Source organism: Patiria miniata, unplaced genomic scaffold (assembly GCF_015706575.1).
Source record: "Patiria miniata isolate m_02_andy unplaced genomic scaffold, ASM1570657v1 HiC_scaffold_16, whole genome shotgun sequence".
NCBI lineage: Eukaryota > Metazoa > Echinodermata > Asteroidea > Valvatida > Asterinidae > Patiria > Patiria miniata.
Window position 1 is genome coordinate 3210541 of NW_024037054.1, and position 14583 is coordinate 3225123.

Consider the following 14583-nt stretch of genomic DNA (forward strand, 5'->3'; position numbering starts at 1 on the left):
ATTGTGTTTAAATTATTTCGTAAATTGAAAAGCACATGAGTGATTTGAATGATTCTTGTACTAAAAGAAAGCTTATGAATTGGGCTTTCATATTCCAGATTTGGAAAGTGCTACATGCAGAACTTTATCAAAACAATGGTCCCGACATTTGGGTTTCGTTTTTTTTACTCACCCTGTATAGGAAAGGAATAGCCACACAGGGTCCATAAAATATAGTTATTTGCCCAGCCTTGAAACGCATCCTTGTGTTCAATTGAACTCCATTTTAAATGTTTGTCTTTCCTATTTCAAGGGGTTTTTTTTGCGGGGGAGGGCATTTTTGGTTTGTTGGATGAAACGAATTTACATATTCATGAGCAAACCGTGATGTCATTCAGGGCAGAGCCTGCAGTGTATACAGCTTCTTCTGCATCAAAATGTTGCCAGCATTTTCCTGCTTTTGGTGTTTCATTGTATAGCATTGTTTATTAAGCTGGTGACAGTTATTTAGCAAGCATTCCATAAAATGCTCGATGAGCAACATTTAGGGTTCATAATATGTTGTATGCTAACATCCTAAAACTGTAGAATGTGAGCCTAAACTAAAGTGACGTCACAGCAACAGTGCCTGAATAGTTTTTTTAGAACCAGCATGGACAAATTTAACTCTTAACTTAAGTAGGGGCTCTGAAGAGATACCAACACAGCATTTGGTGTTTTTTTATTTTTTATACAGGCCAGAGATTATTTGCTCAAACTGTTTTTTATTGTAACATTCACTTCATAAACGCTTAAGTTTAGGCGAAATGAAAAAAAAAACATGTTTAGCGTCCTCCCTTTTTGAAAAAAAAAAAGGACGAGGGAGGCGTCTATTTTTCAAGATGGCCGCCATTTTTTTTCTTTAAATGGCCTCCATTGGACTCAGGAAATGATATAACAGCTTTATGCAACGGATAAAGAAGCCAAAATGATGTCACTGTTGAAAATGTATCATTCGTTCGGTTGAAAAAAAAATGAAGCGGGCGCTGACGATAAACATGTTTTTTTTTTCACCTTAAGTTGCACAATAAGCAGTGCGTTCTCGTAGAGACACAATTTGTCGACCATGACCAAATGTTTTTAAAGCTGTAAGCAGAAACTATTGCTAGCTCAATAATTATGTGTGCTAAGCAATGAGCTTAACAAAACCCATCAGCTTGGAACCACACGTAATATTCAACACATGGCGTTTTGGCTGCACTGGTAACCTGTATTTCTAGGCAAACCACCTTCTTTTCGTGCTTAGCATGTCTCTGATATGCTCATCTGATCCATGGAATTGATGCCTTAAATTGGGTTCAAAATTTAGCAGTGATTTGAAATTGATTGTCTGTGTGACATGTCGATAACTAAATTATGATAAATGCATGCATTAACAAATTTAGTTAGTTTACATAATTGAGCCACGTGTCGAATCTTATTTCGCAATAGTAATCGCAATTGCATCACATCATTAAATTGTATTTTATACAGTTGCTTTAAGTCAGTGGATTGGACATGTCGTTTGTGTATGAATACTGTCTGCATGTGATTCTGCTGGTTGATCTTGTCGATCTGCCAGAAGTTGGAATCACGCGCCGGTAAATTTCCACTGCACTTCATTATCATATGCAATGGGAAGGTCATATACAAGTATGCACAGTTAGTATGGACACCATAATAGAGTGTGTTTAATGTACATGTACTATAGGCTGATATTGTTTTGTTGGAGCTTTTCAGAAAAAAACCTAATGAACGCAATTCATGCAAGAAAGAATTTTCAGTAAAATATTGCGTAAGTATTGTTTTATATTTTATCCATTTTTAAAAGCACAATGACTGGATCTTGCCCTTCCATGATGTCATTTCGAGGATACATAACATTTTGGAAATGTTTAGACCATGTAAGTCGGGAAGTTGAAGTTTGTCACAAAATTATAACGATAATCTGTGAAATGCAGTTTAATACTTTCAATAGAAATCCAATATTATTAAACTGTTTTACATCGGCAGGCGTCGCGGTTACCGACTGTGTTCTTGTGACTCATCAGCTAGTATTTCTATTTTGTGAAAAGGTGTGTTTGTTTTATTGATTTATACAAATGTAATGTGTAGTTTTGCCAGCCGTTCAAGAATGTTATTCATCACATTCCTCATTTGCAATGTATGTGCAAATATGCATGCAGATTCGCTTGCGGGCGAACGGCAGTTATTTGTACTAGTAGCAACACAAAAGGGGATTTTATTTTCTACAAATTCCTCCATGATTTAACTACCCTGTAGAGGCTGTATTATAACACGAAAGTATGATATATGGAGGAACAATATGAAGTTAAGCAGATATTTCATGTTGGTACCTACATAAGGCCAAAAAAAAAAATCTCCGGTTTCTGGTATGGAGCTTGCCCAAAAAGTGGTGCGGTGACGCGGCTTTTTTTTTTTTTTTTTACCTGATTTTGTTGCTTCAAATGTCGGCTGATGACTGCAAATGGTGCCCGACTAAACTTAGTGCAAATATATGGGAGTCCAGAGAGGCCACATAAAGCTTATTCTCGACCATAACCCAATCTAAAAACACGTTAAAATTGTGCAGCAGCAGGATTTCAGTCAAACCAGTGAGTTTGGCGGTTTTGAGACATCATCTTTCATTGAAAAAAAATAATCTTTTTGCCGACGCGCATGGCTATGGCGACGCGCGCGCATACCAGAAACTGGAGACCTTTTTTTAAGGCCTAACAATGATAATGTTATTTGGCAAACAGCATACATATGTTGTTGCGTACATGTAATGTGCGAACCTTCCATAAAATGTCGACCATTAACATGTTTTTGAGTTATATCTGCACCATTAAATTGTTTATTCACGCGCCACGTGAATTTATGGGAAATTCCAGTTAATATGGGGGTATAGCGACTATAGCCCAAGAACTAACTGCTCTATAAAGACAGTTAATATAACTGGATATAATTACAAGCCAGCTGGCAAGCTTAGTGACGGTGGTCCCAGATCGCGCAAACTTGATTCATAATGGCTACAATTTCGTAGAAAGCTGTAGCAGTAACGTGGTGAAGATGAAAAATCCACTTTTGCCCCATTCGCATGAAGCCTTGACTTACTGCCAACACAATGTATCGTAAAGGTACAAGAAAATACCGGCGCCAAACTAATGCTAACAGACCAGTGTAAATAACAAGTGACAGTCTGTCAGTGAGATAGGTACTCAGTCTAAACCACAAGTGACAGTCATGGGCCAAGTTCGCACGAGAAGTTGAAGAAGTATTGTTAACCATAGTTCGACTAAGTTAGCCCGAACTCTGTCTAGTCGACGATGGTTGAACTTCATACTTCATTCGTGTGTTAAACTTTAATTGCTTTTTAAAGGTAAGGGGGGGGGGGGTAAAGAGGACGAACCTATGTTCACAGGGACGGAGTGCCCGTCTCTCTTTCTTTAGCGATTGGGCCAGACTCATGCTGCTGTGGGGGAGGGGGGGTCGCCACACCTCCTCCACAGCGAATCTGTTACCTTCCCAGCATTGAATAATGCCGGTACCCATTTAACACCTGGGTTGAGTCTAGTAATTCAGGTAAAACGCCTTACTCAAGGGCACAACACGCATGCCACGGCGGGGCTCGAACCCACAACCTCACGATCATGAATCCTGCGCTCTACCGCTAGACCACACGTGCCCACAAGAAAACAAAATCAGGTTTTCTTGAAACTTTCTAAGAAAACAAAATCAGGTCACTTTCTTTTTGACTCGTCCTGTACAATAATCCACTGAGATGAAAATTCAGTAGGTTAAAAATGTTGAGCGGCCATCTTAAGATTTTTGAACAGTTTTGTTGCTTCAAACGAAAAATATGCATACACACAGAGCAATGATCCTATGTAGTCACAGTAGCGTGCAGTATGTGGCAGTGTGCCGACAGGAATTTATGGCGGGGATCATTGTTGAATGCAGACAAATGATTCATGACGTTGAGATTGAATGATTGTTGTTTGTTCGTAAGCTAGCTGGCAAGCAACCATACCTGACTTCACTCCTCTAGAGGCATACAGCGTGACACCCGTCAACAGATGTTATGTGTGAGGTGTTGTGGCAAAATGAGAAAGAACTGGGCAGAGGTCGAAATGAGGGATTGCGGGTATTAGGAAGAGAATACAATTACTTTTACAATACTATTTATTGCACTTCAAATTGGACATTTGACAAGTTATGGCTGTTTAAAGTTAGCATTTATATCGACCAGTCCAAAAAAGTAAAATACTGAGAAAAAGACCTTTAAAGTTACCAGGTTTGTATTCGTGAAAATGAAAGATGTCAATTAATTTTCCTCAAAAACACATTTATTCCACGACTTTTGCACTATTAGGCCTAGTAGACATATCAAAGATTACAAATATTAATCAACCCGAAAATCGGGGGGGGGGGAATTGCCCCTTAGTTTTGGGGTTCTTTGGGCCTGTTTCTCCACTACGGCCCGTGCCCGGTTCCGTCTCATTTTGCCAGAACGCCTCACATATTGCACACACCAACATTTCTAGATTAATTTAAAGATAATTCCTACACAATTTTGTTAAACTTCATTGTTTGAAAAAAGGTTTCTAAACAATGCAGGCCTATTAAAGCTGGTCCAAGAGTACACACAATTACCACAATAAATATTAACCTGTTTACATTTTCATTCCAGTTCTGCATGTAAATTATGCTTTTGCAATAGACATTACTCGTTAAGGCGGAGTTATAGATGACAATACAGTACATTTAGTTTGTATTGTTTGAATAGGCACGAATTAACATTTTGTTTATTCATTATTACAAATTAAAATGATAAAACACCCTCTGAGACACCTGCAGCGCATTTTCCTCTGAAAAAAAACCCCACAAAATCGTTGTCCAAGGACGTTTTGGTTTCGCTATTGGATCCTTCCCCATACGAATTTTTTTTTCAATTGGGGTAAACTTTACAAGTGGATTATTTTCGTGCTTTAGGCTGTGGCCCAATGGTTACGGTGTTCGACTCATGTGCCATAGTACGTGGGTTCGAATCCTGACAGGGAAAACGGTGCTTGTGTTCTTTGGCAAGACACTTAACTACGATTGCCTCTCTCCACCCAGGAGTTTGAATGGGTACCTATGAAGGTAGAGACCCGAATGTACTGATCTCGAGCTGCTGCAAAAACAGGGCTCATTGCCTGATGAACAGGGATATTAATTATGAAGCGATTTGAGACCTTGTTATTACCACTGTAATAACATTTTGATTCACTCGTTTATACCAATATATTATTCCCCCAATTAACAGTAATAATTGCCATAACTCCAAGCACTTGGTCCAATGTAGGCCCTGTGGATTCATGAGTGCGACTTTAAAGATTTTAAGGCCCCTCCGAGGCTTCCATAGCGTTTTACAAGGTCAGCAATTCCGAACAGATTTTAAGCTGAAAATCATCTGGTATTTGGCAAGGTTCAACTGTGTCAAAAAAGCAAACAAAAAATCTGTCATCCGCGCATATGGTTCTGTGTGCTGATGTTTGCAAATATGGTTCTGATGTTTGCAAATCGTCAACCCCGTCCTCAGGGGTATACGTTCAACTTTGAGACAACATTAGAGAGAGCAGCCTGTGGGAGCGTACTGCTCGACGCCATGGACTCGAGGTTGAGTTCACCGGTTTAACTGAACAGGTTCAAATATTGATATCTATACAAACAGTTGTTTCCAGCATTTGAATTTTTTTCTTTAAAGCAATTTTTGTACGTCCACAGAATGATTTGGAACACTTGTATGAGGATACCCCTGCTGGTTGGGCTTTTCGTGGCCCTTGTCTGCGGCCAAAGTGAGCAACAAACGACCGCCGAGCCCGCCACGTCACCAGCGCCGCCACCAGAGTCGCCGAGTGAAGGTACGTGTGTGATGAGTATATCGCTTGAAAAACAAAAATATTGTCTGCAGTTGTGATGTGTTCCGTCGAAAATATACCTACCTGGGCAATTGAAGGAAATTAGGTTTTGGTAATAAATATGGATCTTTCCCTGTACAGTGCTTTTTTAATGGAGAAAACAACGGACTTTTCTTGAAGCTAGTTCTTGACGTCAAAAAGATAACAGAATATTGCCTTCTAAGATCTGGGTTTTATGGATTTTTAAAAATAAATAATACATCTGTCTAAGTCATAAAAACACCTTAAGAGGGAAAATTTCGATTTAAAACTTATACAGTATAGATAAGACCGATGTAAAATCTCAATTTGCAAATTAATACTGAAAAATGGAGACTGAAGCTGGGGGCACCGACCTCAAGTCTAAGGAAACAGTTGATCAATGATTAGCTACGAAATGAGATATGATAACCAATAGTTACTGAACACGTCGATTTGCCTAATACATGTACTTAATTACGTTTTCCTTTCCTGTTCAGGTGGATTGACATCCGACCAGCGAGCGGCGCTGTGGGCCGGCTTCGTGGGCGGCATGGTCTGCATCTTCGGTATGGGGATGCTGTTCTACGACATGGTGGTCAGGAAATACGCAAACCAGTATCGATATGCGCGAAACGTAGACATGCACGTCGAGACCTACAAGCCATAGAAGACGGCTCTGATGGAAGACGGTTCCAACTGGTTCTGGTTCGATCCGGTTTCAACCGGATTTAACCAGTGTGTGCCGAGTTTTTCCAATTGGAAGCAGTTGAATGTTTCTCCATTTGGAACGGCATCCGGTTTATACCGGTAATTATGAGACTGGTGAGAGCCAGCAATATTGTACATACAAACCTTCTCCCTCCTGTTCAAAGTTTATGGCAGTTTCATCCTGTGAAAACCGGTTTCAGCTAGATATGACTGATGCTCCGTTGGTGTCACGATTTCTTGCTGGTTACCGCGAAACGCAGTTCAGATGATGCCTTAATATTTAGCGAGTACTCAGAGGCTTAAACGTGTTTATTTGCAATGCCTATCAAGATTGGGAGATGGAAGAACGAAAGCTTACACTTCCCCGGGACGACTTGGATGCCACATAAAGTCTACTGGTGTTCGGGTTTTACGACGAAGGCAAATAATAGCAAGGTGCCCGGGTTGTTACAATGCCAACTACTGAAGCGAGACGTCGGAGAACACACAGTCAGCCTCGGACCGCCGTCAAGCCTCAGGAAAAACCGATGCAATCCAAGTTATTAAATGCATGCACACATATGAATGGTGACTGGTATCCTTTTTAGCTTAAAAAGCTGTACTTCCATTGCTGATTTTACAAGCATAGCAAGTTTTAATAAGCCATCAAATAATTACACGAAGCTTTTATTTAAGGCAGTACTATATTAACACTTTCAATTATTTTAGTTGTATATTAAAAAAAAATTATTGAATAAAAAAAGTTCCCCAATGGTCTCGAAACCATACAAAATTAGGTTTACATGAAATAGATATTCCAAAAGCTTCCCTTCCAAAAACGGGCCCTTAACATTACGGAGTGAAAACCTTGTTTACAATATGGTATTCTTAGTTATATTTTCTACCTCCTTTTACATTCTAAAAGCCGCCCATTCGGTTTGACAATAGATCGAACTTTTTTCTCGGTAACAGGGCAAGAACATAGACGTTTATGTTATTTTTGTGGGTCAGAGTGAATAACAAAAATGTACCTTAGTCAGTCAATTGAAATGAAGCGAAATTGTGTGTGTCTATCTACTGAAGATATCATAGCCGTTTGATGAACTACCCTATGCCTGACATTCACTGCTTCGTAAAAGATGCTGTTTGCGTCCTATAAAAAATATAATTTTCAAGTACATGTACCGTAGTACGTTTGGAAAACTAGAGTAGATGCTTTAACAAATAAAAAATAAAAAGATGACTTTGATGTTACCGAAAATCTCACCGATTAGTATAGTTCACTACGCCTTAAGTGTACTTTTAAGCGTAAAGTAAAAAAATAAAATTGATGCTAAAAGCAAACTTCTGTTTACCGGAAACTACTGTTGCCGATTCTTTCTGGTAGATTGGGGTTGGGATTCAATTTTCAAAAGGATATACAACAGGACAGCAAAGGATACTCTCTCTGTAAAACGTTTCAAATGATTTCTCATGGCCAACATGAAATGCAGTGTAAATTCGAGCCAAATATGCGTGTATAGTTCCTGGTAAACAGAAGGCGCCTTTGGCAAAAGTTGGTGTATAGCTTTGACTCATTTCTGTGTTTTATATAGTACAGTGTATGACTGAAATGACAGCAATGCAAACCTAGTACACATGCATAAGTGGTCGATGAGTGTGCAGCGTTTTGTAAACATGAATATTTTTAACGTGAGTTTATATAAACAGCTGTGGTCGGTTTTTATGCACGTACATGTACTTGTCTTTAATATGCAAAGTGTTGATCTTATATACTTGTAAATATTGGTTAGCATAAAGACTGTTCGAATATAATGTGGAGTGCCCTCATAATGTGAGAGAGATGGAACAACTGGCGTCTCAACTTTGGACGCAGAATAGCATGCACCATTCATCGGTAAACTTATTCATCGTCTTTTAGCCGTGACGTCAAACTGAAGTCAGCGGTACATTAATTAGCAGTGACACGTGCATTTGAGTACACATCTGCTGTAAAGCAGTGAATCAGCTTTTTTCCCCATATTTGTAAAGCAGTGAACCGTGTTTTGCCCATACTTTTGAGTTTGTGCATTCAATGACTAAGACTAATTCAGTGTATACGGTGAGCACACATCATGAGTAAGATGTGTCATCGCGCACGCCAACTAGTTTGTATCCAGATTTTGATACCCATTGTCGAACCTCTCTCTTTAAAAATAGCGACGGCGTTTTCCTTTTAATAGTCTTGAATTTCAGCAGCCAGCAAATATTGAAACATCGTTGTTTTATCAACGACTTGTTCACACTACGTTTGTATCAGGGATATTACTGTTTCCTTATTGGTACTCTTCCAAGCACGAACGCATGCACTCCATGCTAAACGCGCTCGTTAACCAATGCAAGCATGAAATACTTTGCGCATGCGCTGTGCCCTTCTCTGGCTCCAAAAAAGTGAGAGATTTCGATATTATTGTTGTGCTTAAATCGAAGTTCAACTCACCTTCATCGAATGCACTCTACTGGTTGCATTTTATGACATCAGCTTAACGAGGTTGTTTGCATCGTTGGTTACCAATAGCCTCGCGCGTAGTAATGCACAGCAGGGGAGCCAGGACAGAGCAGTTACAACATTTGTCAGTATAGCACATAATAGCGATATTTGAAAGAGCAAAAAAAACAGGTTGCAAATTGACATGCCATGATAGTGAACGCGCGGAAACATGAAATTATACACTTCTGTATTGTTGGCTACATTTCCAAGCAGTGTGATACAACTATACATATTCGGTTATCGTCTGTTGGGATGTAAACAAGAAAACAAATAGTTGCTACCCCTTGCGATATTCTCTGATTTAAAACAAATGTATTGCTAGCCTTAATTTCCTTAGACTTTTTGTGAAAAAAATCCTACTCTGTTATTTAAGAGGAAATATCTTATCAGCTGACTCTGTACATACATAAACTTGAACTTCAGTATACTCGATTGATGAAAGTCATTTAGTTTGCCATAAACTTAACGTGTGTATTTTTTTAATATAATTTTGAATTTGTGGGTTTCGTTGTTATTATGGTTAAGGTTTCCTTGTCGTTATAACTATCTTTGCATGTGTTTGAAAGGAACCGGCGGTCATCACATTTTTGGTGGATATGTTTTGCATAACAAACAAAACAGGGTTTTGTCCGTGGCATTGTGCAAATTAAGTAAAGTGTCTTTTAAAAATGGCGGCCGAAATCCCAGGAATATTGTTCTGTAAGGCTATTCCCGTTCTAAAATTCGATAGTGTATCCACAATGTAAAGCGCAGTGGATCTTATTCATAAGGAAGCCATTTTCGATCGTGTTCCCTGACTCTATTTTATAAATTTTAAACTGTTGAATGGGATGGTGCCAGACTATTATTAGGGTGCGTTCCAAGCCTCACTTTCAATTTTGTTTTTAATGTATGTGGCTTGAAACCTTGTGGTATGTTAAATCACAAATTTTAAATTACTCACCAGAGCAGACTGGTATTAATTTGTAATGAAGTTTATTTCGTTGCTTTCATTTTTACTCGCAAGTTCCAAAAGTGACAATTTTACCTCGCTTTCAGTTCAATATGGCCGACCCGTGTATAAAGTCTATTTCATTGTTCACAGCAAAACTAAATTGCTTACAGAGTTACTTAGTTACTGGAGTCTTCGTAAAGATTGCCTTTATTGCATCAATATTTTAAGTCAAAATCTGGTAACTTGGTAGCCATTATTAATGTCCTTAGGGAATTTGGGATGTTTTAGGATGAAGTTAATATCATTTACGTTATTTTGTAATATATTATATTTTTGTTACTGTCGTTCCTCGTAATTAATGTCATTCCCGAGTGTTTTCTTTTTAGTTTAAGTTAAAGGTCTTGTGGGTGTTTAATATTGAAGTTGTTTCGAAACAGTCGCAATTTCTTCTTTGTTTACGTTTGTTTATAGTTCGTGAATTTGCACCAAATCCGCATTGCCACTTCTATCCCAAACGGCAAAAGATACCGCCAGACATTCGTTTACATGTAAAGATGCTCAAATATCAGATCAAGTATGTACATCAAGTATGTACATCAAGTGTGTCAAATATGTTTCTTAAAGGATGACCTGAGATAGTGTGGTTATTGAAAGATCCTCAACAGCCTTTTAAACCGTTTTGGTCTGTCAGGTGATGTTCTAGGTTTTGCAACTTCACAAGTTTTCATCCTTTATTATGGTAACACTTCCATAATAGTAATATATATATATCAATACACTCGGTTTTTGCTAACAGGTTTGATCATTCATTGTCACATTTGAAAATGAGTAAACCATACGACTATGAGCAAGTTTGTGCGCGAGCTGTAGTAAATCATATATACATGTATTTCGACTAACTTCGCTCGAACGAAGGATGGACAGCAGTCTAGCCAATTATTTGGAACCGGATCGCTGGTTACCAATACCTGCGAGCATCATGAAACGCAACAGGGAGCCAGGACCGAGAAGTTCTCTGATGACGTAAAGTGACACTTGAGAGAGGCGTTCGGTCGTTGACTTTAGAGCGCAGGCGTAAGTTACAACACAAGTCAACCAAAGTCGACTATTAGCACTTGCCCGAACTTGCTCCATGTTGTTATCGAAATACAAACTCTGTAGAACCGGACGTCGATACAAAGCTCGTTTTAAGCCTACTTTGCTCAGGATTCAGGGTACTAGACTTTTTTTGGTTCATACTTTTGTTATTTCACTTCTAAGTAATTCTTTTAAAAACGTTTGATTTATAAATAAAATGAATCAGTGAATGTTGATGGGAATTAATGTGAATTAAATTGTCTGTCTACACACTCAGTAAATTGGGGTGGAACGTGTTTTATTTGTACATGTATAGAAGGTAGGTGCGTAGATCCAGTTTATAGAGGGCCATTCAAACTAACTCAAACGTTCGTTTTTCGTCTTCATATCAGTTCGCTGTTTTTATTGAACTTAACAATTCCCCATTTGTAATACATCCACTATACTACCTCGTTTTGCTATAAAGGGTTCATGATACGAAGTGAATATTTCTTAGGAACATATTGTGTGCTACTTTCTAACCCTCTTAAGTGTATGGAAACTAATTGATATTCCTTTTTGGATAATTTTGTTGAAAAGTGCACTTCTTTAAATATTTAAAATTGTCCATGCTTTTCCGGACAACTGAGGGCGCTGTTGTCGTGATGTCATTGTTTAGGACACTGTTCATATTAGGTGTTTTTCTGTTGAACTAGTGAACCCAAAAAATTGCTCATTGAAAACATTTGTGATAAAAGTTTGTTCATTGGCTTACTGCCATGAACTGATGCAACAACGAATCATTAAAGAAAAGAAAGTTTACGAAAGTGAAATATCCAAAATTTTGGCAACTTTTTGTGCATAAACTATATTGCAACATTGAGGTTTCTGCCTGATATGACTTTTGCTCGTGAATATGGAAATTCGCATTAGCATAAAAACCAAAAAGGCACCAAAATACCCTTGAAAATGGCAAAATGAAAATTAAAAATAAGGTTAAAGGAACACAAAGGTGCATTTTCAAGGATTACATAAAAAAAATTACATTTCATAGGCCCTTTAAAATTACTTAAAATTATTACAAATTACAACACATTCAATAATATCAAACTAAACATGCGTTGATATGAACACGTTGATTTGTTAGTTACCTATAAAGAAAAGACCAAACCACAGTGTGCATGCACTTGTTCCATTTCAGACCAAACATGCGCGCACATGGTCAGGTTTTCGTACTGCCTTATGTCCGAGGCATTGTCTTTTCCCTTGTTTTATGGTCGAACTTACTAGAATTTGGCCGAACATGAAACAGTCACAGAGAGAATAGGTTGATTGATATACACATAAACATAATAGCGCCCTCTAGACTTCAGCGATACTTTAAGTTTTACACTATAATCATCTAACTTACAATGTACAAAGAAAGTATTGCACAAAAGGAACATTACAAAATTCATGACCAGTTAGAACTTGTGTAAATGAATGTTGGTACTGCCATTCGTCTAAGAAATAAAGTTAAGTCGGTACACTGTAATGGAACAAACTGTCATTAACATAATTACATGTATATGCTCAATATTACCGTCATTAAAATAATTCTATTCTCATTATTTTGCACTCGTCCATTTTGACGGATACAAAGTCTGCGTACGGAGACGGACCCACAAAATCAATTATTTCAAATAATGAAACAAGTACGTCGTATCCGTTCATAAAACTGTTTTCATGAAGCAAGTATGTAGGCCTAGTTCATGTCAAAGAAGGCAAGACTATTGGCAAGAAATTGCTGTCACAAAATTCTTTCATTTCGATTTGGTCTTACATTAAATGAAGAAACTGAGTCGCATTCCAAATAAATGGAGTAAACTTGAATAATAATTGTACATTGCGGACGCTTGTTTGATAACAGCTTTCTATCAGTACTGTTGAATTCAATAATAAAGCTTCAATTTCTGTTGCCAGAACTTGGGCCAAGATAGCAAGACAGGATTTGAACTTTGTTCCCCTTTTACTGCTGGTCCCGATCCCTGCCGCGACGGTAGAGGGCGCTATCAAGGGCAGGTGGACCTCACATTCCAGATCCAGTTTTGAACAAAGTCACTAATGTACTAGATCCGAATTCAGAACTAAGTGCCTCAGTATAAGTTAGCTTAAAGGGCGTCGTTTTGGATAACACAGACCCTTAACCGATTTTTCATTATGCAAAGCCATAAACAAAAATCACAGGTTGTTTTACATTCAGTTCAGTCGTCGGCCGTCACAAAACTCGCAAAATATGTGGCTCTTACACGCCACCGTCACTCCATACAGTGTAACACTAAAATAGCCGTTGTCAGGTTGAATTTTGTCTGTTTATATCAAGTGGTAAACTAAGCCTCATAGATAAAATCCATTTAACAAAAACCCATGATAACCCTTAAGGTTCAATTTCTAATTCGTTAGCCGGTTATAAACTCATTTCCCAGTCGTTCCACTGTGGCAGGAAAGTTCAGCCTTCCACGATTTTCATATGATGATGTTTTGGGGGGGCTGGTGTGCATTTTACCCGCGTTTTTAGCAGACGACGGATAATTCACTGGGCGTGCATCCGTGAAGGCAACAGTACGAGGCGATGCCAGTGTATTCAGATCTCTTCTCCAAACCGCTCATGAAAAAGGCGTTGTCTTCAAGTGTGCTGTCGATGCTTCGTTTAATGTTGTGACCTGTATAAAGCACATTAAGGGAACTTTAAATGACACCGAATATAACCTGTGAAGTAGTGCCCATCTTCAAAATGACTGACGTTTTGTTATCAAAATACCAAGCCCCATAGGTGTTTTTTTTCATGTCATGAGCGTTCAAATAATAGCAAAAGATACAGCAACAATAATACAAAAGACTTAATAAAACAAACGTTTAAATTGAAGGCCATTAATACTGTTCATTATAGAAACGGTCCTTGGGGGCGCTCTGTACAGAGGGGGCTTTATAATTAGACTGGTCTCTGTGCAGTTTTTGTGGTGATGAGCTTCGCTGAATTCAAACTATCTAAGGGTGCGTTCGTTTAGCTCACCCGGGTCGACGGGTAAAGGCAGACGGGTCAGCCACGAGAGCCGGGCTAATCGAACGCTCAACCGCGAGCCATTCGTGACGCCCTTAGCCGTGGCCGTAGCCACTGACAAAATGCTCGTTTCGGATTGAGTCTTAGTTTGAGAGTACTGCTTGTTAGTCAATTTTAAAACTCAAAAAAAGTTGGGCAGAAAATATGGCCTCAAAAGTCGCAATGAACTCAATTAATGATTACCTTTTAAGGCTTCAAATAAATTCAACTTTTGAGTCCACCTGAGATTTCCCGCGCTGTCCGGCCGCCATATTTGTCTGTTTCTAGGTAATGAACAACGCATGCATGACGTACTTCCACCAGTGACTCTGCTCCACGAGCAGAGTCTGTGGTGGCTGACCCGGGTGAGCCCCGA

The 14583-nt window shown here is 38.7% G+C and overlaps 1 protein-coding gene across 1 annotated transcript in view; it reads right to left on the bottom strand.

Moving 5' to 3' along the window:
* Nucleotides 1–8930: 8930 nt before the first annotated feature.
* LOC119722680 (gonad-stimulating substance) overlaps nucleotides 8931–14583 on the bottom strand; it is a 30776-nt gene continuing 25123 nt past the window's right edge. The window contains exon 3 of the mRNA XM_038192926.1: nucleotides 8931–13830. Within this exon, the coding sequence (XP_038048854.1) occupies nucleotides 13682–13830 (149 nt within the window). The 3' untranslated portion in view covers nucleotides 8931–13681. The remainder of the gene's footprint in view (nucleotides 13831–14583) is intronic.